This window comes from Oncorhynchus kisutch, linkage group LG6 (genome assembly GCF_002021735.2).
Source record: "Oncorhynchus kisutch isolate 150728-3 linkage group LG6, Okis_V2, whole genome shotgun sequence".
NCBI lineage: Eukaryota > Metazoa > Chordata > Actinopteri > Salmoniformes > Salmonidae > Oncorhynchus > Oncorhynchus kisutch.
In genome coordinates, this window is record NC_034179.2 from 67,566,380 (window position 1) to 67,592,768 (window position 26,389).

Consider the following 26,389-nt stretch of genomic DNA (forward strand, 5'->3'; position numbering starts at 1 on the left):
GACCTGGCCCTGTGTGTTAAAGGGGGTTCTGACGTAGCATCTACATCACTGACCTGGCCAAGTATGTTAAAGGGGCTCTGGGTAGCATCTACATCACTGACCTGGCCCTGTGTGTTAAAGGGGCTCTGGGTAGCATCTACATCACTGATCTGGCCAAGTATGTTAAAGGGGCTCTGGGTAGCATCTACATCACTGACCTGGCCCTGTGTGTTAGAGGGGGCTCTGGGTAGCATCTACATCACTGACCTGGCCAAGTATGTTAAAGGGGCTCTGGGTAGCATCTACATCACTGACCTGGCCAAGTATGTTAAAGGGGCTCTGGGTAGCATCTACATCACTGACCTGGCCCTGTGTGTTAGAGGGGCTCTGGGTAGGCCTGTCGGGGATCGTAGGCCATCTCAGGCATGTACTGCTCATGCATCTCTGCTTCCAGTGGCATCCCGCCCATGCCCAGGTCAGAGTAGCCATAGGGGGGGTAGCCTCCATCCAGCTCTGAGGGAAGGAGGGACAGAGATGAGGGATAGAGATGGAAAGAGAGAGAAATGAGAATACCCAGGCAATATAGAATACCCAGGCAAACAATATAGAATACCCAGGCAAACAATATAGAATACCCAGGCAAACAATATAGAATACCCAGGCAAACAGAGAGGCAAGCTTATTTGGAGTATTGACACTGACAGACAGTTTGCATGCATCCAAATTACTAGACAGGCAGACAGAAATGAGCTTTGCTCCCATCAGCAGACGTTTTCCTGTGACGGATGGAAAGAAGAACAGGAATAATAATCTCTTCACCTTCACCTCTATTCTATTCCATTAATGCTATTTCATACCCTGTTTAATAATGTGAGCACTGCGCTATGGATTAAGCGTCAGCATCGAAAGGACACACAGTGCTCTGGAAGGATGGTGACTAGTGTACCGCACGCACGCACACGCACGCACACACACACACACACAGGGGGATATATGAGGGATAGAGTTCAGAATTATAATTAAAGATATTGAAATGAGGAGGATTTACTGTATGCAGAGAGAGGGATGGACCAGAGGAGAGGAAGACAGAGTGGAGATTCACAACTGAGACCTAAGATTAGCAAGAGAAAGACGCTGTATGACTGCAAAGAGACAGTAGTGACCGACAGAGCTAGGAGGGAAAACAAAATATAAATTCACCAGAGAGAGACAGAGAGAGTGCCAGTGGTTTCTATAGAGAAGTGTTACGCAATCACAGGAAGGAGCATTAGCCGTGCAGTGGAAAAGAGAGTGTGGCTGTCAACTCAGCAGCGTGCGTGTGTGTGTGAGAGAGAGAGAGAGAGAGAGAGAGAGCGGAATAGAGTGCGGGAGATCGCTTGACGACGATAGATGGCCAGTTAATGTAAATGTAAATGACATGTAAATTGAGACCAGAGGGGAAATAGACAGGTACCTCTGTGAATTGAATGACATCCTACAGTGTACCCCTCCTCCCCCCATTACCACGCCCCCTGACACCCTCCCCCCTCTCCAGGACATGGCGGGAACAGACACATCAGAGAGAAACACACACATGAACGCACATGAATGCACACACACCCACACACAAACACACAATCGGTACGGCCAGGGGTCTGAGTGCATTATATAAACAGCAGGGGTCCCCCACACTCCCAGGGCCTGAAGGACTGCTGAGGGGGAAAAGGACGAGACCTGGCTCCGGCTCTCTATAGACACGTGCCTCTCCTTTTCCTCCTCTTCTCTGATGCTCACTATTGTGTGTGTGTGTACGTTTGTGTCTGTATGTGTGTACATGAGAGAGAAACTCAATTCTTTGCGATTTTTTCCCCCCAATCATGTACAAGTATGTGTGTGTGCGTGACTAGTGAGACAAGGGCAGACTTTGCTGTGACAATGCTTGCACGTTGATTTAATGATCACCCTCTGGTACACACAGTCCACTTTCACAGACACTGACAGGAAACCAATCAAGTGGCACTTAACCTAAGTGAGGTCTGACTCTGGTGTGTGTGTGTGGGTGTCAATCCATTTCAATCCATGTGTGTCAAATCATCTCTGCCTCTCTCTTCTGGTTCGTCTCTTCTCTTCTCTTCTGATCTATCTCTCTCTTGCCATTTTTTGGTGAAACGCAGTAGTGTAATGTAAGATGTTCGTTGCAGTAGTATAATTAAGCATTAAGGCCTGAGGAGGTGTGGTATATGGCTGATATACCATGGTGAAGGGCTGTTCTTACGTACGAGGCAACGAGGAGTACCTGGATACAGACCTTAGCTGTGGTGTATTGGCCATATACCGCACACCCCTGAGGTGCCTTACTGCTATTATAAACTGGTTTCAAACGCAATTAGACCAGTAAATAGTCATTTTTTGTTATACCCATGGTACACGGTCTGATATACCACGGCTTTCAGCCAATCAGCATTCAGGGCTTGAACCACCTGGTTTATCATCTAGCATAGAATACAAAAGTGGTGTTACGTTGGTGTACTGTACTGTAGGATAGGACTGGTCCACACTCACCATCCGCCAAGTATGCAGCTTGCATGGGTACAGCATTGTGGGCCTGGAGAGAAAGAGAGAGATTGAGAAATATTCAAGTAAAGATGTACCATTCTAACTTCAATACTATACTTTTATCGGATACTGCCCTTCTAAAAAACGACAGAGACAGACGTTAACTTTACATCTGGTGCCAACGACGCCCAGTCAGTAAATCTATCCCTTTGGAGTTCAATACTTCCTCATGGTGGATGTAGTGTAAACAGTAGACCTGTCTGCTTTGGGCCTCCCTGTCTCTGTTCCCCTTGACAACCTGATGAGTCAGCAGGTTACCAGCTCGATGTGATTGATTAAAACCTATGCCAGATCTGCCACTAATCCAATCGGTGAGCCTCGATGGTGGTAATTATCCATTGAGCTTTGGAAGCCTGTGGCGATGTGTGGGGCTCAGAGATACTTAGCGCATTAGGCATGCCGGTTTTGAAATGATGTACAAACACTAGATAGAGTTAGTTATTGGGGATTCATTTTTATGGTAATGCGAGCATGAACGGTAAACATACAGATTGATTACTGAGTGGTATCGATTGTGTCGTGTCCACTTGTGTGCATTTGGATTGTGATACAGTTCTCCCCTGAAGCAATGACTGATCTGAGAAATATTGGATTGGTTTAAAGCAATCCAAGGGTGTAAGCCAGTCAAGCCCTTATAGACAACTGAGATCAACCTTAAAGGTGTTCAAACAGGGCCAGTCACTACTGACTGATCCTTGTACTGATCGCTCCCAGGCTATAGGCGGCGTCAGAGGCAGAGGCTTACCATCTCCCAGGCTGCAGGGTCGTGTTTGAACAGTGAGTGGGTGAGCTCCACGGACACACGCTTCCTGTAGTCAGAACTCTTGTCCTCCGAGATACGGAAGAGAACGGCTGCTGCATAGGTGGCTGTGAGGGAGAGGTGTGGGGAGACATGGAAAGAGGGAGAGGTAGGGAGGGAAGGAGGGGTGTGGGGAGACATGGAAAGAGGGAGAGGTAGGGAGGGAGGGAGGGAGGGAGGGAGGGAGGAGGGAGGGAGGGAGGGAGGGAGGGAGGGAGGGAGGGAGGGAGGGAGGGAGGGAGGGAGGGAGGGAGGGAGGGAGGGAGGGAGGGAGGGAGGGAGGGAGGGAGAGATATCAAGAGGTTGTTTGTCATTGCCTCTATGCTATGACAGTTATGATGAGTACCCAAAATGCTAATGGGGTACATAGGACAACATTGAGAAAGCAAGATGGGGAAAGAGAGATGGGAGGCAGAGATATCATGTTTGATTAGTCAGCACACATTATTAAAAGAAGATGGAGAGAGCCCAGGGAGAGATAGAGAAAGATATCATATTTGGTTGTGGTCTGTGTGCATATGCTTGTGTGTGTGAGAGAGAGAGAGAGAAAGAGAAGGGGGGAAAGTGTGGAGGTTTGTGTGTACACTCTCTTAAAAAAAGGTTTCCAAAAGGGTTCTTCGGCTGTCCCCATTGGAGATCCCTTTTTGGTTCCAGGTAGAACCCTCTGTGGAAAGGGTTCTACATGGAACCCAAAACGGTTCTACCTGGAACCAAAAGGGTTCTACCTAGTACCAAAAATGGTTCTACAAAGGGTTCTCCAATGGGGACAGCTGAAGAACCCTTTTAGGTTCTAGATAGCACCTTTCTTTCTAAGAGTGTAGGAGAGGCACGTGTGTGTGTGTGTGTGTGTGTGTGTGTGTGTGTGTGTGTGTGTGTGTGTGTGTGTGTGTGTGTGTGTGTGTGTGTGTGTGTGTGTGTGTGTCTATTTGTATGTGCAGTGCCTTTGGAAAATAATCAGACCCTTGACTTTTTCCAAATGTCATTACATTACAGCCTTATTCTAATATGGATTTAAAAAAATAAATCCCCAGCAATCTACACACAATACCCCATGATGACAAATCGAAAAAAAACAAAAATACCTTATTTACATAAGTATTCAGACCCTTTGCTATGTGACTTGAAATTGAGCTCAGGTGCATCCTGTTTCCATTGATCATCCTTGAGATGTTTCTACAACTTGATTGGAGTCCACCTGTGGGAAATTCAATTGATTGGACATAATTTGTAAAGACACACACCTGTCTATTTAAGGTCCCACAGTTGACAGTGCATGTTAGAGCAAAAACCAAGCCATGAGGTCGAAGGAATTGTCTGTAGAGCTCCGAGACAGGATTGTGTTGAGGCACAAATCTGAGGGTACCAAAAAAATGTCTGCAGCATTGAAGGTCCCAAAGAACACAGTGGCCTCCATCATCCTTAAAAGGAAGAAGTTTGGATCCACCAAGACACTTCCTAGAGCCCGGCCAAACTGAGCAATCGGGGGAGAAGGGCCTTGGTCAGGGAGGTGACCAAGAACCCGATGGGCAGTCTGACAGAGCTCTAGAGGTTCTCTGTGGAGATGGGAGAACCTTCCAGAAGGACAACCATCTCTGCAGCACTCTACCAATCAGGCCTTTATGGTAGAGTGGCCAGACGGAAGCCACTCCTCAGTAAAATACACATTACAGCCCACTTAGAGTTTTCCAAAAGGCACATAATGACTCTCAGACTATGAGAAACAAGATTCTCTGGTCTGATGAAACCAAGATTGAACTCTTTGGCCTGAATGCCAAGCATCATGCTTGTGGCAGCATCATGCTGTGGGGATGTTTTTCAGTGGCAGGGACTAGGAGACTAGTCAGGATCGAGGCAAAGATGAACGGAGCAAAATACAGAGAGATCCTTGATGAAAACCTGCTCCAGAATGCTCAGGACCCCAGACAACCTTAAGCACACAGCCAAGACAATGCAAGAGTGACTTCGGGACAAGTCTCTGAATGTCCTTGAGTGCTCAGCCAGAGCCCGGACTTGAACCTGATCGATCATCTCTGGAGAGACCTGAAAATACCTGTGCAGTGACACTCCCCATCCAACCTGACAGAGCTTGAGAGGATCTGCAGAGAGGAATGGGAGAAACTCCCCAAATACAAGTGTGCCAAGCTTGTAGCGTCATACCCAAGAAGACTCAAGGCTAGAATCGCTTCCAAAGGTGCTTCATCAAAGTACTGAGTAAAGGGTCTGAATACTTATGTAAATGTCATATTTCCGTTTTTTTATTTTGAATACATTTGCAAAAATGTCTAAAAACCTGTTTTTAGTTTGTCATTATGGGAGTATTGTGTGTAGATTGATGTGGGAAATTTAAAAAAAAAGAATCAATTTCAGAATAAAGCTGTAACGTAACAAAATGTGGAAAAAGTCAAGGGGTCTGAATACCTTCCGAATGCACCGTACATGGGACCGTTTTGAAAGTCTTTGTGTTTAAAGAACAGATATATGAATGTTTGTTGAAAGCCCAAGTGTTTGTTTAAAAAAGAGAGCTGTCTAAAATCCACTAAAGCGCAAGCTGCTGTTTATGAAGAGACTGACCGATGCCCTCGTTGTTGGAGTGCAGCAGCTCCATGAGCGGGGCGGAGGCTCCCTCTGCGTCGATCATCTCCGCAGACTGCTTGTCCAGGGCCAGCTCACACAGCACCCCCGCAGACACACGCTTCACGTTCTCCACATACGAGTACAACAGCTACGGACGGATGGAGAGAGGGGAGGGAGAGCTCAGACACATCTGCTAAAATGCACCAAAAACTCACAAGTACACACACTCACTTATTTTCACACATTTTTCCCACTTTCTCTCTCTCACACAAGTGCATACAACACCAACTGAGAGTTGTGTTAGATGTATTAGACATTCATGTATTTGACCTGTACAAAGAGTGGGATGGTCTGCATGCTGGCGATTTCTCCCCTGTTGACAGGGTCTCTAGCCAGGATGTGCAGGGCTCCTGTACAGCCCTCCACTATCTCCTCCATACGAACACCATCCTGAGTGGAGAGTGGGGAAGAGAGTTAGGAACTGTGTATGTGTGTGACTTTGTGAAATCCTCTGTGACGATAAGTTGATATATGGGTTTGTTTTCATCATTTAACATTGCTCGTGTGTGTGTGTGTGTGTGTGTGTGTGTGTGTGTGTGTGTGTGTGTGTGTGTGTGTGTGTGTGTGTGTGTGTGTGTGTGTGTGTGTGTGTGTCTGATCTACTTCATGTAAGCAGGTTTGACAATCTTAACAATACAACTTTGACACTAAGAGAGCACTGTATCCCAAATAATTTGGCCAAGCTCCCCATGGCTTCAAAACCGCATAAAATGAGTTGCAGACTTGAGAGGTTGTGTATGTGTGCGTATCCTGCCTCAAGTTTAAGTAAACTATTCACAAACAACGAATCAGTGGAAAAACTCCCTGGTCGTCTCTCACAAACTTAGCCCACACTTCTTATTTTCCCTCAAACCACAGCTCTCTGTCTTATACGTGTGCATATTGTTGTGCAGCTCAGAGTTCAAAGTGGGCCCGTGGACTGAAATGGATCTCTGTCACTGAGTCTCCCCATAGGCCACTGGCCAACACTGGGTTGGAGAGTTCTGGGATGGGGGCGTGTGCTGGAGCTGGGGCATGGCGGTGACCACATGGACTATCCTGCTGGGACCCCTGTGTGACGCATTGCACCCCTTTACCGAGTCTGAAATACAACCTACTATTTCTACAGTGTGAGGAACTGTTTCAAACACAGAGAATGCAGCCTTGGAATGTTTGTGATTTGATGTGCAGAGTGTTGAAAGAATGTTGCCTTGGGGGGCTTCAGCGTATTTGAATTCTGTATTTGGCTGAGGTGATTGTGTGAAATGGCTAGCAAGTAATGGAGTGGATTCATCCGTGGTTATGTGGGTCACAACGGCGGTGACTCACTCTGTGTATGTGCTGTAACTGTGAGTGACTTGCATATTTGTGGTGAAGGTGACATAACTTCTATCATTGTGGATTGTGACAGTGTCATTCCTGTGATAGTGAGTCTTATGTGCTGAATGGTGTCGTGGCTGACCTGGTACGTCTGCTGAGAACTGGAGGCGTGTCTCTGGGTGTCCTGGTGAGCCTTCAGCAGCAGGTTGACCAATCGGGGGATGGCTCCAGCATCCCTCAGTGGGGCCTGATTGACTGGGCACAGCGCCAGGTTACGGATCAGACCAACCGTGGCCTATGGGAAAGAGAGGGGGCGGGTTGAACGTAGATGTATGGAAAAAGCACCAATATTATCTCTGTTACTGCTACAACACCTTATGCACAAATACATGATATACTGCATGATTATGAGAGTGCATGTATGAAAGCATATAGTACACATCTATTAAGGACTTGGCACTGCAGTGTGGAGCTCATGTGAAAGAACGCATACGTACCCTAAGATATACACCTATATGTGCGACTGTGCAAGTGATGCACGCTGCAGCAATGTAACTGCAATCACATTTAACAGAACGTGAGATGCCTGAAATCTCCTGAAATGATGGTCTGGCTTACCATAACCCTGCCCTGTTCCCTCCCATTTCCCATACCCCGACCCCTAGCCCCAACAGGGGCCAATAACATCTTATATAGTCCCCTTTTGAAAAACTCATTCATTTCACATCATTAAATAACAACATCCCCTTTATTAAAAGAGCTCTGGCTGGATTGAGAATCCTCCACTGGCGTGTTCTGTGATGGAGGTCTGGTTGCCTAATCCTCCACACACGCACACACACACACACACACACACACACACACACACACACACACACACACACACACACACACACACACACACACACACACACACACACACACACACACACACACACACACACACACACACACACACACACACACACACACACACACACACACACAAATCCCCTGCTGTCTGTCAGTGAGGAGTGCAGATCAGGAGGAAAATGCAGGCATTGCCCATTGCGTCTGCCTCCACACCGTGCAGAGAGAGAGAAAGGGAGAGGGCGGAGCGATTGGCTAATTCAACCTGTAAATGAAAGATTAGATCCTGCTTGTGCACAGAACATGTATGTGTACGCAGTCACATATGAACATAAACATGTGTACATTCCAGCATACATATTTATACGGCTCTCTCTGCTTATTCATATGAGTTTGGATAGACAAGAACACACACACACACACACACACACACACACACACACACAAACACAGTATGAGGTTTAAATTCAGAAGGTGTAAATGAGTGATTAGGCACAGCTTGGTGCAGACAACCCTTTTGGCTGACGTAGAGCAGAAGGACGCAGAGATAGAGGAGGTATGTGTGTGTGAGGGAGAGAGCAGTGTTTGTGTGTGTGTGGGGGGGGGGACTATATAAAAGTGAATCAGAGATAATGAACTCAGAAAGCCTAATAGCCCCTAAATGGGAAGTATTGTATACATGTTCAAGTAATCAGCAACAAGCTTCCAATACATGGATAGCTGGCTGCCAATACATGGATAGCTGGCTGCCAATACATGGATAGCTAGCTGCCAATACATGGATAGCTGGCTGCCAATACATGGATAGCTGGCTGCCAATACATGGATAGCTGGCTGCCAATACATGGATAGCTAGCTGCCAATACATGGATAGCTGGCTGCCAATACATGGATAGCTGGCTGCCAATACATGGATAGCTGGCTGCCAATACATGGATAGCTGGCTGCCAATACATGGATAGCTAGCTGCCAATACATGGATAGCTGGCTGCCAATACATGGATAGCTGGCTGCCAATACATGGATAGCTGTCTGCCAATACATGGATAGTTAGCTGCCAATACATGGATAGCTGGCTGCCAATACATGGATAGCTAGCTGCCAATACATGGATAGCTAGCTGCCAATACATGGATAGCTGGCTGCCAATACATGGATAGCTAGCTGCCAATACATGGATAGCTGGCTGCCAATACATGGATAGCTAGCTGCCAATACATGGATAGCTAGCTGCCAATACATGGATAGCTAGCTGCCAATACATGGATAGCTAGCTGCCAATACATGGATAGCTGGCTGCCAATACATGGATAGCTAGCTGCCAATACATGGATAGCTGGCTGCCAATACATGGATAGCTAGCTGCCAATAGGCCTTAGAAAACCCAAACATCTTTCTGTCAGTTGAAGTAGAGAATGAGAGATGTCAATGTTTACCTGCTGCTACAGATGGGGGACATGTGTCACTGGAGTCGTGAAGTCACGCATGGCCACTTGCCAAGTGCACATGCATAGGCCTTCACGCACACACAAAGCAGGTACAAATACTCTTAAATGGATGACTTTCCTCTGTCCTTTAAGACCAATGGCAGGTGAAAACACTAGATAGGTGCCTACCACACTGCCTTCACTCCCTCATCAAATACTTTCAGATCAGAATTGAGGGAAAGGACACAAGGAAAGAACGCAGATGGACTATTGGGACACAAACACGACACACAGAGAGGCTAGTGCACATCGGGGTAAAAATAAAGGGCCATTCTTGTGGACCAGTGCCCATGGGTACGACAGAGCAGGACAGCAGGACACACACATACCCTTGACCATTGAAGTGTTCTGATCCGATTGGCATGAACTCAAGCGTGCTTCACGGACGCTGCTTGCTGGGAGCGAATCAGAGGAGATCAGAGACTGCAGCGCAGGGTTGGAGGGGGAAGGGAACGTAACCTTCCTTATCATACTAGTTGACTGTCGAGATCACAAGAGAGGAAAACTACCACTCATAAAGTAAAGATGGCATTAAAACAATGATAACGTACCACTGATATTACTAGTATCCAACTACTGCTATACTGTATTACTATTGATATTACTATTATGCCTACTATCATTTTACTATATCTACTCTATATCAACAGCATAGCTAATAATGTTAGACGTTGGTTTACCCTCATACTCGGCTGACATTTTAGCTTGATTTATTTCGTTGTGAGAGTGGTTATTCTGGCAAGTTGAGCATTTAACTCTCTTGCTATCCTTAAATCCACCTGCTGTCAAAGATGGGTGTGCACTATTCCCTGATGAAACAGACAACAATAACACATTGATATGAATTTACAAGGTAGCCACTGGATTCAGAGAAAAATCCAACCAATCTTGTTTTCATTGATAAAGAATGACATCGAAGGCCTTGCAAATCCCAGACGATGTTATCATTGTTCCACCGTGACGTTGTTGTGTGAAGCATGCTACACTTACTGCCTGTGAGCAGCCCCTTCTCTCTCTCTCTCACCCAAATTAGCCATTTCTATTTGACTTAATCTTTGTGTATTTTCTCTCACTCCCTCCCTCCCTCGTTTTCTCCAAAACAAAAACAAAAAGCTAGAGAGGGGACAGTGGGAGCCAGCGGGTGTTGTCTGAGGCAGCCGAATGGTCTCCAGAGCAACCCAGCGGGATTATGGGAAGCACGTCCTGTGCCCTGCCACAGGGTACAGCCCAGTACCCTGCCTGCACTACATCTCGCATAGTGGACAACTTCTTCCCATATGCAGTTCCCACTTTCTCCAAAACATCCCCTCTGACCTGCTTTCATTTAAAAGTAATCCTTTATTTAAGTACGACAATCTTCAAACAACAGTTCCAACTAAATGAAGGGCTCTATTCAATATGTGTCGCTGAAGCGTTACAGATTCCACAATAGAAATGTGAAGGTCATTTCCGATTGGACCGACATATGAAGTGTTTACTATGAATAAAGTCTCCACTAAAGCGGGAGCATTCAATAACGCTGTAAACCTGAACTTCCGCAATGCAAATGAAATAGAGCCCTAAATAGTACAGCCATGTTGTTTCCAATTCAAGTAAAAAAAAATATATATATATATATATTAATATGTACAGTGCATCACACATTGCAAAGAAGGGGACAATGAGTGGTGGCTGTATGTAATGATTTTAACCTCACTCAAGCACCCGTTAAATTAGGAATCATTCAAATCTGACTGCAGCTGCTGGATATAGACACATAAATAAATGGATGTACCACAACCGGTTATTTAGGTAAACAAAACAATCACAAAGACAAAACAGACAGCCAAACAAAACAACCAAACACTCAAGCCAGACAAAACAATAAAAAAAAAGATCAACTGGTCAGTCAAAACAACCACAACCAGCCTGCAAACTTCACTCTCTGATCTTTCACCCTTCACCTACAACTTAACCAAAGTTCAGTAATGGAGCTACCTGCCAGACAAAACAACGAGACAGACAAAACAACGAGACAGACAAAACAACGAGACAGACAAAACAAGCACAGTATACCTTTTTCTCACCTCTTCCCCACTCCCATCCCCTCCCCAACAAACTATCTCCCCCCTCACCTTCACCACAGGCCAGTAGTGGGGCTGCCCCAGCAGCTTGACAATGGCAGGAATACCATAATGCAGCCGCACAGCATTCTGGGCCAGCTCAGCGTCCTGGTGGCGTGACGTCAGGTGGCGCAGGGCACAGACGGCGGGCTCAGCCACATCCTCCTTTTCTCCTGCCCGCAGCACGGCGTGGATGAGCGCCTCGACGCCGCCGCACTGCGTGACCAGGGTCTTGTTGCGGGAGTTGTTGCAGGTGAGGTTGGACAGGATCCCCGTGGCGCACGTCAGCATGTTGACGTCGTCCGAACCCAGCTGTCCCACTAACACCTGCAGCAGGCCGTCCAGACCCTCCTACAGACAGAGAGAGAGGCAGGTCGAGAATTCTTCATTTGTCCGTCCTTTGTTTGTTCATTATATGTTTTACTGTAGAACTCCAACTATGTTACTGTCTCTGTAGAACTCGATGGTACCGTCTTCATCAGGGGAGAATTCTTTGAAACCAAAGAATTTCAAGTCCGACCACGGGACTGTTAGCAGAAAACAGGATCTCCCATTATAGTGGATGGAAAAATGACCCTCCACATTGTCAATCTTCACATTTTTGATGACAATCATGGCCTTTCCAATATACCAGATTTATGTCCTTGTACCAATTATCTTAAAATCGCACACAGAAGAAGTTATACGGATGGTTTAGTTGTGAATGGCAGCCAGCAGTACCCTGGTCGGCTTTCAACTGGAGTTACTCAATGAAATGGGGCAGCACTGAGCTTGCCTGCAACGTCACTTCCTGGAGGAGCTCAAACTGTGCATGGTACGTCCCCGTAAGACGCCATCTTAACCAACTTCATTTGGCTTCAATGCAATACGGAGTCTTCACATAGGAATAAAGGGTGTCACGTGATCGATGACTTTGTTCATTCATACTGTATATACAGTCATTGGTCTTTATAGACTCTCTGTATTAGTCTATGGTACGGTCTATGCTGATTCAAAATGGACTCTGTGGTTTCCTGACCTGTTTAGTGGCAGCATCAGACAGGTTCCTCAGGGTCCAGAGGCAGTTCTGTGTGAGGCGCTGGCTGGAGCCAGTCAGGTGCTGTCCCAGGGCCTGCATGCCCCCTGGAAGGATGAAAGAGGAGGTTAAAGATGACTCCTTTATGGATAGGATGAGACAACACACACACACACAGACACACACATACGTACAGACACACACATAACACACACACCCACCCCAAAAACACACACACTCACCAGCTTCCACTATGGCGGGCTTGTTGCTAGGGCACACTGAGAGAACTTTGAGCACACGGCTGGTGGTCCACAGCAGTTTCTCATAATTATAGTTCCTCATGATGAAGACCAGCCCCTCAGGGCCCCCATTGGCTAGGATGATAAGCTGAGAGGAATAACAATGAAAAAAGCACTGTCATATACAATGAAATATCGTTACAGAGTTTGGACATTGCATTACATTGCAATATGAATTGTCTCAAATATGATTGTTTGAATAATAATAGCAGTATGTGTATTTGATTGAATTATATTCACTTAATATTCAGCATATTACTGATGTAATACAGGGTATTAAAGACACTAGTATTATTATTCTAACAATCATATTTGAGACAATTCATAATGCAATGTAATGTAATGTCCAAACTCTGTAGCAATGCAGCTGAAGGTAGCCAGTGGTAAGGCCATGTACAGTGTACGTGTCTGTGTTCATGCACACACACACACACACACACACGCACACACACACGCACACACACACGCACACTCTCCCCCAACTGCAGTGAAGAGATGCAGGTAGTCCGTGCCAATACCACTATGCCAAATATGATGTCTCAAGCATTATCCACACACATACACGCCAAAACACACACACACACACACACTGTGCCAATACCACTATGCCAAATATGATGATCCCCATGCATACACGCAAAAGACCCCCACCCCCCCCCACCCCCCACCACGCACCTTGCTCTCCTGGTTTCCATAGGAGAGCAGCTGCAGGCAGTCAGTGGTGATGGCCAGGAACTTGGGGTTGCTCTTTTTCAGCAGGGGCACCATCCTCTGCAGGCCGTCGGCCAGGCGCACCGCCATCTTGGCTCCCTCCTGGTGCAGTAGCAGGTTGTGGAGGGTGGTGATGGCATAGAACAGCACTGACTCCATGGGAGAACTGAGGGAAGAGGAAAGGGGAGGGGGAGGGGAGGGAAGCAGGGAGAGGGAGGGAAATAGAGAGGCAGAGACCAGATGAAGAGAGGGAGGTATGAGAGAAATTAGCATGACCTTTCTTTTCCCAATTAGTTCCCTCTGAATTTCATCTGCTTTAATTTGTTTTTTAAAATTAAAATTTGCCCTTGCTGCTCTTTGTATCATAAAAAAAACACATTTCTCTTTCATGAATCTGCATCTAAGTCCCTATTTGACAGTCTTGTACAGGGAGGTCTTTCCATTTGTATTTATGTGAATTTTGTTTCTGAATTAATTAAATGTCTTAATTTAGTTTCTGTCTGATGCCCCCTAGACTGTTATACAGGGTTTATACTGTGTGAACAGAGATAAAGGGACTCTCTGCCTGAGAAATGACTATGTAAAATGGCCACCACTTATCGTGAGTTTAAAATGAGCCTGGTGGTCAGGTTGAAATGATGTGCAAACCAGTTTGGCCAAGTTAATGAGCACAGGATGACACCTCATTTCTGATGGGTAATAATGTGATATGCTAATATCTTAGCCTTCAGGCAGTAGTGGACATGGTGGATTGGATACACACACATAAGCATGTACGCACGCACGCACGCACGCACACACACACACACACACACACACACACACACACACACACATACACACACACACACACACACACACACACACACTTACACACGCCCATGCTTGCATACACACACACCACACACACACGCACACACAAATGAGCACACACAGCACGTACACAACTGCAGATGCAGAGACAGGCCAGAACAGTGTGTGCCTAAATCCCTTTATTTCTAACACTGAATTCTACCTTGCAATTCTGAATTCTACCCTATCTATTTTTCTCTCTTTCACCCCCTTGCTTTTTCTCTCTCTTTCTTTCACTAATTCACTCCCCATCAAACCACCAACCTACAATGCCTATAAAAATATAAATACATCCATCCATCCATCCATCCATCCATCCATCCATCCATCCATCCATCCATCCATGTCTATTCACCCCAACCAGTCCATTCTCCACTTTAACCATACAAGTATTCAAACATCTACCGATCCTTCTATCCACTGATCCATACCTACTCCTTCACATCAAACCATTTACCAACAATCTATCCAAACATCTGTCGACACTTCCCTCCCTCCATCTCTCATCTACCCCTCAACATCCATCCATCCACCCACTAATCCCTCCCTCCTCTCCTACCTGAGCATGCGGACCAGGGCGGGGATGCCCCCGGACTTGAAGATGGCGAGCAGGCCCTCTCTCTGGTGGGACAGGCTGTGGAGGACGCTGGCGGCACAACGGGCTGTCTCCATGTCTCCCGTGTTCTGCATGGCCCGCACCACCGCCGCCACCATCTGGGGGGACTGCATCAGCACCCGGCGAGACGCCTCTTTCCGTGTCAGCTGGTTCACGATCATGGCCGCCTTGTTGACCACCACCTGTGGGGAATGAGACGTTGCATATTTGTCCATTTCTGCGCATGCAAAATGGTGGCATTGGGTTGGGACCCATTATTAGGTCTGCACATTTCTTTAGGATTATGGCTTTTTTTAAACGTTGCCCTTCGGTAATTCGTTGGTACACCGAACATGGTCATTGATAACAATGACCTAATCTGTCCTAATAGTCCTAATCTGTGTCCAATCTAATGGGCTCAGTCACGACCTTGACAAGCACAGCCAGAGCCACAGAGAGCTAGGAGTGTCACGACTTCCGCCGAAGTTGGTGCCTCTCCTTGTTCGGGCGGTGTTCGGCGATCGTCATCACCGGCTTTCTAGCTGCCACCGATCCACGTTTCTGTTTCCATTTGTTATGTCTTGATTATACACACCTGGTTCCCATTACGTTACTATTATTTCCCTATTTAACCCTCTGGTTCTCATTACGTTTTGTGCGTGATTGTTCCTGGTTTTGTGTTAGTCTTTTGTGTTGGAGAGTGTTATTCCCTGCGTGGATTTATTGGCTGGTTTTGTTTTTCAGAGTAAAGTACGTTATTTTACTCAGTTCTGTGTCCTGCGCCTGACTCCGTCCTCACCTCTGCACAACTGACACTTGACAAGGAGCTAGGCAAGCATGGAACTGGATCAATGCTAGTCAGCAGGACGGTGCTCAAGTGTGAGGAGGGACAGCACACAACAGTGACAGAGTCAATGTCACTATTGAGGACATAATAGTACTTCTATAGTACAAGAGACACAGTGCCTTCAGAAGGTATTCATACCAGTTATTATTCCACATTCCTTATTCCACATTGTGTTGTGTTATGGCCTGAAATAAACAGTGATTAAATAGAAACATTTTTATCACCGAGCTACACACAAAACATGTTTTTAGAAAGGTTTGCACATTTATCTAATTTACATACTTTCTAGACCCTTGGGAGCGATTACAGCTTTGAGTCGTTCTGGGTAAGTCTCTAAGAGCTTTCAACACCTGGAATGTGTAACATTTGCCCATTATTCTTTTCAAAATGATTCAAGCTCTGTGAAATTGGTTGTTGATCATTGCTAGACAACCATTTTCAGGTCTAGCCATAGATTTTCAAGTAGATTTAAGTCAAAACTGCAACTCGGCTACTCAGGAACATTCACTGTCTTCTTGGTAAGAAACTGCAGTGTAGATTTGGCCTTGTGTTTTAGGTTATTGTCCTGCTGAACTGTGAATTCATCTCTCAGTGTCTGGTGGAAGGCAGACTGAACCAGGTTTTCCTCTAGGATTTTGCCTGTGCCTAGCGACATTCCGTTTATTTTTTATCCTGAAAAACTCCCCAGTCCTAAACGATTACAAGCATACCCATAACATGATGCAGCCACCACTATGCTTGAAAATATGGAGATTGGTACTCAGTAATGTGTTGTATAGGATTTGCCCCAAACATAACACTTTGTATTCAGGACAAAAAGTGAATTGCGTTGACACATTTTTTGCAGTATTACTTTAATTCCCTTGTTGCAAACATGATGTATGTTTTGGAATACTTGTATTCTGTACAGGCTTCCTTCTTTTCACTTTGTCAATTAGGTTAGTATTGTGGAGTAACTACAATGTTGTTGATCCATCCTCAGTTTTCGTTTATCACAGTCATTAAACCACCATTGGCCTCATTGTGAAATCCCTGAGTGGTGTCCTTCCTCTCTGACAACTGAGCTAGGAAGGACTTGGGCTGTTGCAGTGACCATATTACCACCACACAGGCAGTCATGAGTCAAGACCACAGTAAAATTCAATGTGACTGTTGAGTCACATTGATCTCCTTTTATGCACTCTGAACATGCTTTGGTAGTACCCAATTTTGCCATCTACCATCAGGTCCTAATGGCCTGGTACTCAGGGCTCCATTGTCCCTCTAACCACTCTGACACCCATGAAAGTGCTTCGAAAAGCACATCAAACACTTATCATCAAAACAGTAGGCCTATCGTACTTTTAAAACTCACCTCACTGTGATGATCAATTTGAACTAAGAAGTTCAACAGCAGGTTGAAACAGTGTAAAACATGATTGTTGTGGATGTTGTTTAAAGGCCTAACACAACAAAATGGACAGCCTTTCTAAGGTGATGATTCATTCAAAACACACATAGGCTATGAGCCCAAGCCTGAAAAAAAAACATGCAACATGCTATGCACATTATGCATAGCAGAAAAACATTTAAAAAACACTGATTTAAGATGTCTTGGTACATAATTGGTCTAGCTTATGCTCCAAAATTAAATTAATTAGAATAATCGCCTTTCAGTGTGGACCGTATTATTGTACATACTGGGTGGACTGGTTACCTTATGCTATGCTGCATTCATGAGTCTGGGAGAGAACATGTAGCCAGCCCTAGGTGATGCTCTTGGTTCATTGTTTGTGCAGGGCGGTTTACACTTAGCCTGATTTTGAATAGCCTACTAATAGGGATTTAAAAAAATATATTTGCATAATTAATTGAGAGTCACATTACCTTCAGCTATACAGAATATCTCACCATCATGCATTTCCATCTCCTCCACTCTCTCCTTTATACCTTTCCTGAGCGCGCAGACGGGCTGTCAACAGTTTAGTGAAATATGTTTTGTTTGCGAAAACATGTTACTATTGATGTTCCGGAACAGATTTCACTTGGTTTCCCAAATTAAGCACTGGGTAGCTGCAGGAACAAGGTTTGAAAGCCAATGGTGTATAGCGTTTGGGCAGAATATCACCTGTCCGGGGCTGCGAGAGCATGCTCCTCAGTGGTTGATGGGTGGAGTGATCAGTGGTCGAATCTTGTGTTTGAAATTCAACTGCTCTACTAAGGGACCTTACAGATAATTGTATATGTGGGGTACAGAGATGAGGTAGTCATTCACAAATCATGATCAACACGATTATTGCACACGGAGTGAGTCCATGCAACTTACGTGAGTTGTTAGGCAACGTTTCACTACAGAATTGATTTAGGCTTGCCTTAACTGAGTGGTTGAATACTTCATTGATTTAAGACGTTTCCGATTTTCATTTTTTAAATTAGTTTGTACACATTTCTAAAAACATAATTCCACTGACATTACAAAACGTTGCAATTGAATCCATTTTAAGTAAATGGGGTTTGAATACTTTCTGAAGGCGCTGTACACAGTACACACTTTTCTCTTACAATAGTTACTGGATGAATCATTTCCAAATCAGCCTATTTGTTTAAACAGTGTAATTGAGTTTGATCAAAGATTGCTCCCAGCAGGCAGGGAGGGGGGAGGGAGGGAGGGAGGGGGGGGACACAAGGTCATCCATTGGAAGGTCTTTAATCTAGAAATCAAAGGCCATATTTTCAATTTGATTAGCTGCAGTGGTATAAAATACTTTAAAGTACTGCTTAAGTAGTTTTTGGGGGTATCTACTTTACTATTTATATTTTTGACAACTTTTTATTTTACTTCACTACATTCCTAAATAAAATTAGATACTTTTTACTCCATACATTTTCCCAGGAAATGGTCCAATTTGCACACGTATCAAGAGAACATCCCTGGTCATCGCTACTGTCTCTGATCTGGCGGACTCACTAAACACACATGTTTTGTTTGTAAATTATGTCTGATTGTTGGAGTGTGACCCTTGACTTACATTTTATCAACTACATTTACTTTTGATACTTAAGTATATTTAAAACCAAATACGTGTCTTTTTTTAGACTTTTACTCAAGTAGTATTTGACTGGGTGACTTTCACTTTTACTTGAGTCATTTTCTATCAAGATATCTTAATAGAAAATTTTACTTGAGTACTTTTTCCACGTCTAATTAGCTGCATCACTAACCTCTTAATATTGATTGAAGGTTCAGATTGTTTTTAATAGGAGCACGTTGGATATAGTGTTGCTTAATGCATTCATGTGTTAACGACTGTGCTTTGCGAAAATGGGATTTATAACAAAGTTAATTTTTTAAAAACTCTTCGATGTTAGTTACCGCATCATCGTCGGCCAGCAGCTTGGTGAGCTCGGGCACGGCGCGAGTGGCCAGCTCGGCGTCATCCTGGTAGTTAATGAGGTGGACGATGGCGGTCTTGAGGAGCTGCGAGGGCTCAGCTAGCCGCTGTACGTTGGTCTGCTGACCCGGGTCAGTCTGAGTGGACAGCACCGCCTCGCCCTCCACCAGGGTCTCTGGGAACATGGCCGCTCTCACCCGCTGGGCCCGCGTCAGGGTGTACTGGGCCTCCACCTCTGGAGGTAGAGAGGGATGAGAGAAGGATGAGAGAGGGAGGAGAGAGGGAGGAGAGAGGGAGATCAACGGATACGTGGATAGATTTATCCATAGATAGTGTTTCAAACTAGTGATATTTTGAAAGAGGTTCTAGCCCCTAGTCAGTGAGTCCCTAGTTTTTCAGAAGAACCATGCCTATTTTAAGACATGAAGCCAGTCCAAACTGGCCCGTGTACGTATGTAATCGCCTATGAGCGAGTGAGTGAATCACAGCATGATTATGACATTGAATGAGTAAGTGTTGACCTATTTGTACAGAAAGAGAAGGAGATGTAGAGAGACTGAAAGAGAAGTAGAGCGAGAGGGAACAATGGAATGAGAGAGAAAGGGGGGGTTGGGAAGAGAGAGGGGGAAGTGGGAAAATTAGAGAAAGGGAGAGAGAGAGATAGAGAGAACTTATACCTGTAGGGTTTTCCACCAACGTGGTGGTGACGGCATACTTCTTGGCGCTGTACTCTGTGCCCTCGTCATCTCGCACGGTGGTGGCGCCTGATTGGATGCCGGAGTCGTGGGCGTAGTATGTCTGCTGCCACTCGGCCACCTTCACCGAGCCCTCTGTCTCGTTCACTGGGAGGAGAGGGAGAGAGAGAGAGAGAGGTAGGTAGGTAGAGAGAGGTAGAGAGAGAGAGAGAGAGAGAGAGGTAGGTAGGTAGAGAGAGGTAGAGAGAGAGAGAGAGAGAGAGAGGTAGGTAGGTAGAGAGAGAGAGAGCGAGGTAGGTAGGTAGAGAGAGGTAGACAGAGAGAGAGAGAGAGAGAGAGAGAGAGAGAGAGGTAGGTAGGTAGAAAGAGGTAGAGAGAGAGAGAGAGGTAGGTAGGTAGAGAGAGGGAGAGAGAGAGCAGAGAGAGAGGGGACAGGTTGGAAGAGTGACATAGCGTCTAATTATCACTTTTCCCAATCCTAGACCCTGGATTAACCTTGTGACAGGGTGGATACGTAAAACGGGCCATAGAAATAGTGTGATTGATTGACTGAGAGCCAGTGGTCTGTTGTTTCCCCCAAGACACTATATTTATGCTCAGCCACTCCGCGGATGGTTGCCAGTGTGTTTCTAGGGTACAGCAGCACCGTGCTCCAAACTTTGGCTCATCAAGGATGGTTCTTTGCAGATTAAACGATGCCAGCGAGTCTTCAACAAAATACTTACTTTGCATGGACATCATCACTGTCCAGTCTCAAAACTGGCCTTTGGAAAGAACTTTCTGGAAGAGAGGAAAAAATAGAAAGAGAGAACATTAGGCCATGAATCATGGTCCTGTGTGGCGCAGTTGGTCGAGCATGGCCCTTGCAGCGCCGGCGTTGTGGGTTGGTATTTTAGTATTCATTAGGATCCCCATTAGCCGCTGCAAAAGCAACAGCTACTCTTCCTGGGGGACCGATACGAATAAATACGAAAATGTATGAAGTCACTACTGTAAGCCGCTCTGGATAAGAGCGTCTGCTAAATGACATGCATGGGAAAAACGACCATCAGAGAGCTAATAAATCTGAAGGAAAAAAACTAAAACAAATGCATCCAGAGCAACTATACATTACAATGCCCTTATTCCTGCGGGATAACTCAAGGAAGAACAATGGAGCATCTACTGTATTAACTCATTGTATACCTAACTAGAATATGATCCGCTTGGTAACAACCGAAGAGTTCTAAAAACACCTTTGGCTGTTTATTTGTTTGCCCAATGCTTACATGAAAGTGAGACACAACTAAACTATGACACTCCAAATGATGTAAAATGTCACAGTAATGTCGATATAATATTAAGTGTCCCCATAAAATCGAACTGGGTTTGTGCAGCACGACAGTAAGGACTGAGAGTGGCGTAAATGGGACAGACTCTCTATCCCATCCCTACGGTACAGCCCGACCCAAACTACTGCAGGGGGGGACGAGACGGGGGGGGAGAGACGGTGACATTTAAGAAGTGGTGAGCGTCTCGCCCTGAAAAGGGTTCTACTTTCCGTTTGCCAAACAATGCTTAATTCATGACTATAATTAGGCCAATGGTGGAGATGAGTGACAGAGGGAGGAGGGTGGCGGTGGTATTGCAGAGAAATAATCCAAATGCATTATGGGAAAGAGCATTGTCCCCTGCTGTTTGTGACAAATACTCCCCAGGAGACAACAGAGAGGTTTTCTGCGTGTTTGTTGCTGACGTAAATAGCTGCAAAGTACTTGCTGGAAGGAGCTAAATCAATTATTGACCCTAATTTTGGGAGGGAAATCTTTATTTTGTTGCTCTCCTCTGGGCTAATCCATGTCTGAATTGGCCATTCTGCCATATAGCTCAGATCTATTTGCTAACCACTTACTGAGCAGCACATAAAACAAAGTGATAAATACATGATGAGTGATCTAGGCTACTTGGAATGTGTGGTTGTGTGGAGCGCAATATGAGTGTGTGTGTGTGTGTGTGTGTGTGTATGTCCACTGTCCATGTATCTGATGCTGATCTTGTTCAAAGCGAGATATCTAAAACTCAATATGCTAGCCTATATATATAAACCACATTTTCTCCATACCGAATGAGAACTAGCTAAGAAATGATGACAAATACGACTCTTTAACTGAGCTTAAACTGACTGGAAGGCAGACGGTGAACAAAACAAATGAGCAAAGCGTAACTGCTTTTCTCCAGGCATGGAAAACGGCTCATACATTTCATCATCACCCCCTTCACGACGTAATGAAGTGTTCCGCGTGACTGACAGGTAGATGAAAGACCTCCAGTTTCCACACCAACCACACAATCTCCCATAGAGCCAATGCTACTGAGTGAGGGCCTCGATCCGCACCCCCACTTACGAGACAATGAAGCCTGTCTGTCTGACACAAAATAGCAGGGTGACATGAAAACAGAAGCATAACTCATAAAAAAAGCAGATTTGGACTTCTGGACTGTCATAACGGGCTTTCAGAGAGCCATTCGCTCAAGTTTACCGTTCAATGTTTACCTCAGCAGCACCTTGAGAGGAAAAACCTGAATGTGAGGACTCGATATGAAACATTTAGAAACCTCCACTGTCTAAAAGACAAACTGACAATTCTCTTTAGCACAAGGGTGTTTCTGGCAGAAGCCGTTTTTCCTGTCATTCTTAAGTTTGTTTCTGTAATCTCCACAGACACGCCTTTTTCTCGCAACCTCTTTTTCCCCCATCTCTCATTCTATCCATCCCTCCAGTTCTCTCTCTCCATGGACACCTAATCTCTTTGCTCATTTTTAGCTACACCATTAAACTCTCTATGTTGTATTTTCTCAATCGTTCCTTCAACCCTCTGTACAAAAAATTGCTTTTCCACCAAATGCTTTTTCTCTTTTTCCTCTTTCCAAACCACTGTTCTTCTCTAAAGTCTCTCTCTCTCTGTCCCCCCCCCCTCTCGCTCCGTTTATTCTGGAAAAGATAAAAACCAACTCCACCACTCTCTCACTGTCGCTTGGGGACACACAAGGCTTCTGGGAAATTGCTTTTTTAATTGTTGTTGTTATGATGCCACACAGCCTGTTTTCCTCAAGTCATTAATCAAACTGGCCATGGAGGGTCTCATATCGACACACACACACACACACACACACACACACACACAGACACACACACACAGCTAACGGTGGCCAGGGATGGTATTTAGTTCGTTAAAAAGCACTTAAAAACGTGGTGGAATTCAAAATGTATTTTTACAGAACTGCCTTGACATAATGAAATAATACACAGTTAGCATATTACTCTTAGATATTACTCTTCTTCATTAACGAATACGGTCTGTTTGTTCATTCAGTTTATCTGAAGGCTTCGGTTGGTTCAAAGGGAAAAACCTTGTCTGTTGCCCCTGCTCTGTGATTTACATTAGAATACAACTGTGATACTACTTAAAGTAGGCTATACACACCACATACTGCTGGGTTTAATCTCGGTCAGTTGTTTTGAAGAGTATTAAGTGTGTGTGTGTGTGTGTGTATAGACGTGTATCCCCATAGGTCAAGGCCAGAAATAACCTGGGCAGGAAAGAGCAGAAGAGGGGAAATTCCTGTTTTCTGTCCATTGTCCCAGTGAAGGTCATGGTTTATATTCACGTAGTCTCTTTTTCTCCTTCCTTTTCTTTCCATCCCATTCTTTCTTTCACCTTTACAAGTCCCCCGCTTGCTGTATCAATAACTATTGGCTTCGCTCCCTGTATGTTTCTACTTCTCTCTTGTATTCATCTCTTGTTATACACTTCTCTCTTTCACTCACACACACAGTACATCAAGGCTGCTGTTGCCAGGGATCTGAGGCGCAGGGAGGATGTTTTTGGACGACGCACAGCTGTACAACGCTACACCAGCAGATCTACCCTCTTCTATTCGACCTTAAGGGTCTGTGCAAGTTTGGCAGTGTGCGTTTGTGTGTGCGTTTGTAGGTTGCAGGTCAACAGAGCGCATGTGATGTGTTTGCATGTGTGTAAGACGTATTGATGTTGATGACACACAAATGTATTGACGGCTGACTCACGGGTCCTGGGTAGTTATACTTCACTGTGGATGTGTGTGTGTGTGTGTGTGTGTGTAGACAAGGTCAACGTTCATCCCGTCTCTCCATGGCTGACTCATCTCCAGGATCTGATAATGAGATGACAGTCTCTCTCGCTCTCTCTCTCGTTCTTTTGCGCTCTCGTTCTCTCTCTCTCTAACCGCATACACACCGGGCCGTGCAGATGCGGCCGTTTATTTGGCATCACAGTCGGCTGCAGATACACCGTGTTTGCCAAACTCCTGGAGCGGATCTGATGACACTGTCACTCCCCCCCGGTCAGCCTCCAATTACAAACCCAGCCAGTGTTCCCAACTTTCCTTCCCCACATGCTGTGCTACTGATCTCAGAGCGGTGAAAAGCTTCTGCTGTTGCTGTTGTTAATTCTATTTCTATTGTTGTTGATCCCCAGCGCCGACCCTACCATTTTGTGGGCCCTAAGTGAAAATGTGTTGCCGCCCCCCCCCCCCCCCCCACACCTAGTAGGAAAACAATTTAGTTGCCCCACTCTTGAAGGTGCAGAGAAAAAAAAGGTGAGTTCATTTCCTGCAATTCTACACATTGTGACACCCCACACAGAGTGACTAACTAAATCAATGGGGGCCCCCTGGAGGTCAGGGCCCCTGGGCATGTGCCCTACATGTCCAGTCGATAATTTGACCATGATTAGTACACATTTTTGATAGCTGGCTAGACTAACTTACCAATCTAAAAAATCTTTGCTGACATGGGCTAATTGAGTGACTGACATTACAAGAGAAAAACTGCTGATGCACAACCAAATGTATAAACTGCACCTTGTGTATTCTACTATTCAAACTCTCAAAAGTAAGTTGAGACCACGACTGAGTCCCCCCCCCCCCAAAAAAAAAGTGTGGGACCCTAAGCGGTAGCTTATGCTGCTTATGCCTAGGGCTGGCCCTGTTGTTCCCTCCCCAATGCTCTCCCACTGTTCCTAGACCTGTGAAAAGTTGCTGCTGCTGTTATTCTAAACTCACTGACACTCTCCCACTGTTCTCAGACCTTTGAAAAGGTGCTAGTGCTGTTGTTGTCCCCTCCCTGTTGCTCTGTTCACCCTCTGTTCCTAGACCTGTGAGGAGCTGACTGCATGTTAGGAAGTGGTCCCTTGTTTGGTGACTGACAGTGCTGCTGTGATGTAGAGGTAGTAAGATAGAGTAACATGCTGTACCTTGATGTCAGGCTGACCTAAGTATTCCAGTGGAGACACAACCACCACACTGAGCTCCAGAGAAACCACCACACTGAGCTCCAGAGAAACCACCACACTGATCTGTAAATTAGTTTGGAGCGTGGATGCTGTGCAGAGTTCTGCTTTTGTCCTCTCTACCTAAATCATTCAGGTGTTTACAACACCCTTCTGTCACCATCACCCTGACAGCAGCTCAAATGTCACTTAAAGGGATAGTTCAGGTCAGATCTATATTTGGGTCGAATTAAACTATTTGTTTCTGGTAATCAATCTGCGAGTGCCCAGTGGAATATAATACAACTTTATTGTCCATTTTACAGCAAAAAGATGCGGCTGTGAGACTACATGATGAAAAAGTTCCAGTTTAGAGTGACAAAATTCCAGCGATTATTTCAGCATTAAAAAAATATACTGAACATGTAAAATTAACATGTAAAATGTTGGTCCCATGTTCATCAGCTGTCCGGGTGGCTGGTCTCAGAGGATCTTGCAGGTGAAGGATCCGGATGTGGAGGTCCTGGGCTGGCGTGGTTATACGTGGTGTGTGGTTGTGAGGCCGGTTGGGCCTACTGTCAAATTCTCTAAAACGCAGTTGGAGGTGGCTTATGGTAGAGAAATTAACATTAAATTCTCTGGCAACAGCTCTGGTGGACATTCCTGCAGTCAGCATGCCAATTGCACACTCCCTTAAAAATGTTGACATCTGTGGCATTGGTTTTTGTGACAATACTGCACATTTCTGAGTGGCCAGCACAAGGTAATGATCATGCTGCTTAATCTGTCCGAACTCAGAATCAAATATTCTTCTCAAAAATAACATGTGGTAGAACGTTTATTTTGAGTGGCAATTTTCTGTGTGTATCAAAGAGCCATCAGGTAGCCTGATGTAAACAGACATGTAAACAGGATTATTAGGAAAATGGTTCTTCTTGCAGCGCATGTAAACATTTTAATTGAACTATTATA

The 26,389-nt window shown here is 45.2% G+C and overlaps 1 protein-coding gene across 3 annotated transcripts in view; it reads right to left on the reverse strand.

The window, feature by feature from the left end:
* LOC109891900 (junction plakoglobin-like) overlaps positions 1-26,389 on the reverse strand; it is a 64,000-nt gene that overhangs the window by 2,570 nt on the left and 35,041 nt on the right. For all 3 annotated transcript variants that reach the window (XM_031827232.1, XM_031827234.1, XM_031827233.1), the window contains exons 2-15: positions 20,855-20,909; positions 20,112-20,276; positions 19,416-19,669; positions 15,181-15,419; positions 13,734-13,935; positions 13,002-13,146; positions 12,763-12,866; positions 11,757-12,095; positions 7,449-7,601; positions 6,278-6,397; positions 5,945-6,095; positions 3,320-3,441; positions 2,521-2,563; positions 343-492 (exon numbers count right to left, since the gene is read on the reverse strand). In XM_031827232.1, the coding sequence (XP_031683092.1) occupies positions 356-492; positions 2,521-2,563; positions 3,320-3,441; positions 5,945-6,095; positions 6,278-6,397; positions 7,449-7,601; positions 11,757-12,095; positions 12,763-12,866; positions 13,002-13,146; positions 13,734-13,935; positions 15,181-15,419; positions 19,416-19,669; positions 20,112-20,276; positions 20,855-20,870 (2,190 nt within the window). In that variant the 5' untranslated portion in view covers positions 20,871-20,909 and the 3' untranslated portion in view covers positions 343-355. The remainder of the gene's footprint in view (positions 1-342; positions 493-2,520; positions 2,564-3,319; positions 3,442-5,944; positions 6,096-6,277; positions 6,398-7,448; positions 7,602-11,756; positions 12,096-12,762; positions 12,867-13,001; positions 13,147-13,733; positions 13,936-15,180; positions 15,420-19,415; positions 19,670-20,111; positions 20,277-20,854; positions 20,910-26,389) is intronic.